This window comes from Haplochromis burtoni, unplaced genomic scaffold, assembly GCF_018398535.1.
Source record: "Haplochromis burtoni strain Fernald_Lab_line unplaced genomic scaffold, NCSU_Asbu1 Contig_236, whole genome shotgun sequence".
Taxonomy (NCBI): Eukaryota; Metazoa; Chordata; class Actinopteri; order Cichliformes; family Cichlidae; genus Haplochromis; species Haplochromis burtoni.
This window is the reverse complement of record NW_024582597.1, coordinates 138,718-143,867: the sequence shown is the minus strand read 5'-3', so window position 1 is coordinate 143,867 and position 5,150 is coordinate 138,718. Positions and strand designations below refer to the sequence as shown.

At 41.2% G+C, this 5,150-nt stretch overlaps 3 protein-coding genes across 6 annotated transcripts in view; all 3 read left to right on the top strand.

Annotated features, from left to right (window-relative positions):
• Positions 1–3,152, top strand: part of LOC102310894 (protocadherin alpha-8) — a 6,303-nt gene extending 3,151 nt beyond the window's left edge. Inside the window, exon 2 of one of the 2 annotated variants that reach the window (XM_014338540.2) lies at positions 2,320–3,152. In XM_014338540.2, the coding sequence (XP_014194026.1) occupies positions 2,320–3,152 (833 nt within the window). Of the gene's footprint in view, positions 1–685 lie in introns of those variants that run through there. The other variant, XM_042226943.1, reaches the window with a different exon arrangement.
• The window catches only part of LOC121815523 (protocadherin alpha-3-like), a 25,331-nt gene that overhangs the window by 5,353 nt on the left and 14,828 nt on the right, over positions 1–5,150 (top strand). The window contains exon 2 of one of the 3 annotated variants that reach the window (XM_042226957.1): positions 1–71. In XM_042226957.1, coding sequence (XP_042082891.1) covers positions 1–71 — 71 coding nt within the window. Of the gene's footprint in view, positions 230–5,150 lie in introns of those variants that run through there. The other 2 variants (XM_042226956.1, XM_042226958.1) reach the window with 2 other exon arrangements.
• Positions 3,454–5,150, top strand: part of LOC102303179 (protocadherin alpha-3) — a 31,329-nt gene continuing 29,632 nt past the window's right edge. Inside the window, exon 1 of the mRNA XM_042226944.1 lies at positions 3,454–5,122. Coding sequence (XP_042082878.1) covers positions 3,454–5,122 — 1,669 coding nt within the window. The remainder of the gene's footprint in view (positions 5,123–5,150) is intronic.

The window sequence follows — 5,150 nt, the reverse complement described above, 5'->3', positions numbered from 1 at the left end:
ACAGACTATACTTCTAAATATCTGCCAGAGACTAATTATGATGGGACACTGTGTCACAGCATCCAGTACAGATCAGGAGAGAAGCGGTACATGCTAGTTGGACCCAGGATGAGTATAGGATCTACTATAGTCCCTGGAAGTCATGCAAATACTCTAGTGCTTCCCGACAGGAGAAGAACATCTGAAGAGGTAAGATGCCTTAAATGGCCAAAACTCTAGTTTTGCTTTTAGTAGAGGTTGAGAACAAACTTGTCTTGATTTGCCATTTAGAGGTGTTGGTGAATGCTGTCAGTGGTGCTGAAACCACGCGCTATTTATCTTCTTCTTTCTTTCCTAACACCATGAAATTTGACATGTCCTTCTCAACACAAGCGCAAGTATTTACTTAAAGATGAGATACTTTAACATGTACTATTATCCAGGGGAAAAAAAATATTTGATAGTCACTTGGTGTCACTATCTGAGCAGAAAAGTGTTTAAAGATAAGCTCTTTGTCAGCAGTATGGGACCTCCTATTTGTGGGATGGGTTTCACTCGATGCCTCCTCTTCATTTAGAGCATATATTCAGCTTATGTGAACCTGATACTGCACGGTAGCCTGTCTGGTGATATGAATATTTTTTATTATTTTTCTCAACTCGTGGAAAACTCGGTATTGTAAATCACAGAGGAACATTTTTTATCTCCTAATTATGGAGCGAAAACAACCTGGAGCATCAAAAGACGAATTGCGGTGGATCGCTTTCATTGTTGTAGTTATTCAAGTGTGGAGCCGCGCTTCGGCGCAGATCAGATATTCCATTGCCGAGGGAGTTAATGAAGGAACTGCTGTTGGAAATATAGCAAAGGATTTGGGATTGGAAAAGAATACATTGAAAGAGAGAGGATGTCGCATTGTTGAGGGTTCATCGGAGTCGTTTTTTCACGTGGACCAAAACGATGGAATACTATACGTTGACCGTATAATTGACAGAGAGAAGGTTTGTGAGAGAAACACAGCGTGTTTGATCAACCTAAAAACAGTGCTTGAAAACCCTCTTGAAATTCATTATGTGACTGTGGAGATTCAGGATGTGAACGATCATGCTCCTAGCTTTTCAGTTAAACAGTACCGTCTCGAAATTTCGGAGTCAGTTTTACCAGGTTTGCGCCTCCAGCTGCAGGCAGCGCATGACCCCGATGTTGGTCAGTTTTCTGTCCAAGAGTATAAGCTCAGTCCCAATAATCACTTTCGATTAGAAGTTAAAGATCGCGGAAAAGAGGGGAAAATACCGATTTTAGTTTTACTCAAGACACTAGACAGGGAAACAAAGAAAATTCATAAGCTACTTCTTTCAGCTATTGATGGAGGGAAGCCAAGTAAATCTGGAACAGCTGAAATATTTATCGACGTGTTAGACGTTAATGATAATATGCCAGTTTTCAATGAAGACACGTACTCGGTACTTGTGAACGAAAACACTCCCACCGGTACAACAATAGTAAAAGTAAATGCTTCTGACTTAGACGAGGGATCAAATGGTGAGCTTATCTATTCTTTAGGTAGCAATGTAAACCACAGGATCCGCGAACTATTTCGTGTTGATCCAAACACCGGTGAAATTATTATTCAAGATGTGCTAGATTTCGAATCAGAGGAAAGCTATGAAATTGATATACAAGCGTCTGATAAAGGCTCGGCTCCGTTAAGGACAGACAAAAGTGTGTTGGTGAAGATTGTTGATTTGAATGATAATGCCCCTCAGATAGAGGTCACTTCGTTTTCAAAGGCAATACCCGAGGATGCAAGACTGGGAACTACTGTGGCATTAATCAGTGTTATCGATAAAGACTCTGGTCTTAACGGGAAAGTAATTTGCTCATTTAATGAAGAAGTCCCTTTCAAATTGTCACCTTCAACACACGACAACATGTATTCCATAAGTACAAAATCGCCACTGGATAGAGAAAAGCAGGCCATATATGATGTAACAATAGTTGCAAAAGATGCAGGCACACCCTCGCTGACTTCTGTAAAAAGCATTACTATTATTGTATCGGATGTGAATGATAACAGGCCGGAGTTTTCAGCAAACCCTTACACTTTTTATGTTACTGAGAACAATTTACCAGGGGTTTCAGTGTTTTCTGTGAGGGCATCAGACCAGGACGAAGGTGAAAATGCCCATATTTCATATCATATCCTGAGAGACGAAAAAGAGAATAGTAAACTTTCTTCATACAGTCTTAATATCAATTCTGATAATGGGGAGATTTTAGCGCTGAAAAGTTTTGATTTTGAAACGCTGAAAACTTTCCAGTTCCAAGTTGTTGCCTCAGATTCGGGAACTCCGCCACTAAGCAACAATGTCACAGTCAACGTCTTCATCCTGGATCAGAACGACAACGCTCCAGTCATCCTGTATCCACTCAGCTCCAACGGTTCTGCTCAAGGTGTGGAGGAGATTTCCCGAAACGTCAACGCAGGACACTTGGTGACTAAAGTCAGAGCCTATGACGCTGATATAGGATATAACGGCTGGTTGCTCTTTTCACTGCAGGAAGTTACTGACCACAGTCTCTTTGCTTTGGACCGCTATACAGGCCAGATCAGAACACTTCGCTCATTCACAGAGACAGACGAGGCTGAGCATAAACTGGTCATACTGGTCAAAGACAACGGCAACGTTTCTCTCTCAGCAACAGCTACTGTGATTGTCAAACTTGTGGAGCCCAAAGAGGCTTTTGCAGCTTCTGATGTTAAAAGTGCGACGAAGGATAATGAGGGCAGTAATGTCATATTTTACCTCATGATAACTTTGGGCGCAGTTTCTGTACTTTTTCTCATCAGCATCATCGTGCTGATTGCGATGCAGTGCTCCAAATCCACAGACGATACTTCCAAGTATTTACAAAAAGCAGATTATGACGGGACACTGTGTCACAGCATCCAGTACAGATCAGGAGACAGGAAGTACATGCTTGTTGGACCCAGAATGAGTATAGGATCTACTATAGTTCCGGGCAGCCATGCAAATACTCTGGTGATGCCAGACAGAAGACGCCCACCTGAAGAGGTGAGTAATAACGTGTTGCCATGTATTCTACCTATTCTACTCCGAGTAATGATTTTTGTCATTATTCTCAATGGTGGTGAAACTGGATTTGGATAGAATTTCGACGATGACCTCAAACACGTCAGTTTAGTGATGCAGTAGCCATAATTATTTGTCAGCTTGATATCATAAATTGTACTATTACACATATTCACAAGGTGGCGGTACCTTGTCAGTATAACGCCTTATAGCGTCTCTGAACGTCATACTCGAGTCCAACCACGCTACATGCAGTCTGGTTTGAGAGCGTTTAGTTGAAAGACTTGCTCTAAGCGTGTGGTGACTATTATTTTATACTGGCAAATAATATACGAGAAGTGGATTTATTTCTTGCTGCTATGGAGACAAAAATCTAAACATGTGGCGAATGATGGAAGCGTTTGGATTTTTACGTTTACCTCACAGTATGAAACAAAGGCGACGGGAATCATGGCGACAGCGATCACCACTCATCAGCGTTTTTGTTGTGCTTTTATTTTTCACAATCGCTTCAGGACAGCTGAGGTACTCTATATCAGAAGAGCTAACAGAAGGGAGTGTTGTTGGGAATATCGCTAAAGATTTGGGAATAGATCTGAATATAATGAAGCAGAGGGGATTTCGCATTATATCTGGCTCGACTGAACCTCTTTTCAATGTAAATGAGGATGATGGGGTCCTTTACGCAAAGCGCAAAATAGACCGAGAGGAAGTATGTAAGGATAATAATGTTTGTGTAATTAGTCTCAAAACTGTGCTTGAAAACCCACTAGAAATACATTATGTCATAGTGGAAATAGCGGATTTAAACGACCACTCTCCTGCATTTCCCGACAAAGCTCAGAAACTAGAGATCTCCGAGTCTGCATTACCAGGAGCACAGTATCAGTTACAAAACGCTCATGATCCGGATAGTGGCACAAACTCTATCCAACAGTATAAAATAAGTCAGAACGACCATTTTCGTTTAGAGATTAAAGACAGAGGCAAAGATGGTAAAACTCCAACTTTAACGTTGGGTAAACAGCTAGACAGAGAGGTTAAAAGTAGCCATAAATTGGTGCTCATGGCTATAGACGGTGGAACACCTCAAAACACGGGCACAGTTGAAATATACATAGATGTTTTAGACGTTAATGACAACATGCCAGTGTTTATCCAAGATACATATTCAGCTGTACTACAGGAAAACACCCCGGCTGGCACAACAGTCATTCAGGTTAACGCAACCGATTTGGATGATGGTCCCAATGGGGAAGTAGTTTATTCATTTGGCAGTGGCGTAAAAGGTAAAATTCGAGAGCTTTTTGATATAGACTCTGTTACTGGGGAGATAATTGTAAAAGGTCACATAGATTTTGAAGAACAAGACAGCTATCACATTGATATACAAGCCTCTGATAAGGGAAGCATTCCATTTAAAACTTATAAAAGTGTGATAATTAACATTGGAGACATAAATGATAATCCCCCTGAGATAGAAGTGGCATCGCTGTCAAGTGCAGTTTCAGAGGACTCTAGACCAGGAACAACGGTCGCGCTTCTCAGCATTACAGATTCAGACTCTGGGTTAAATGGAAAAATAATCAGCTATATCGCAGGGGACAGCCCTTTTACACTAACTCCGTCAATACAAGATAACATGTTCGCCGTGGTCACCAAGTCACAGCTGGACAGAGAGCAACAATCAACATATGATATAACAATAATTGCAAAGGACGCTGGTGAGCCAGCCTTAACATCGGAAAAAACAGTAAACGTGTTTGTGTCAGATACGAATGATAATAGTCCGCAGTTTTCAGCGAGTCCCTATACGTTCTTCATTGCCGAAAATAACCCACCGGGAGCTTCTGTGTTTTGTATAACCGCATCCGACAGTGATGAAGGAGATAATGCGATTATCTCCTATCATATTCTTAGGAATGCGGGTCATGAAAATAAAGTTACATCATTTCTAAATATTAACTCCGAAAATGGGGATGTTTCAGCCCTGAAAAGTTTTGACTTTGAAACACTGAAAACTTTCCAGTTCCAAGTTGTTGCCTCAGATTCTGGAACTCCGTCACTAAGCAACAA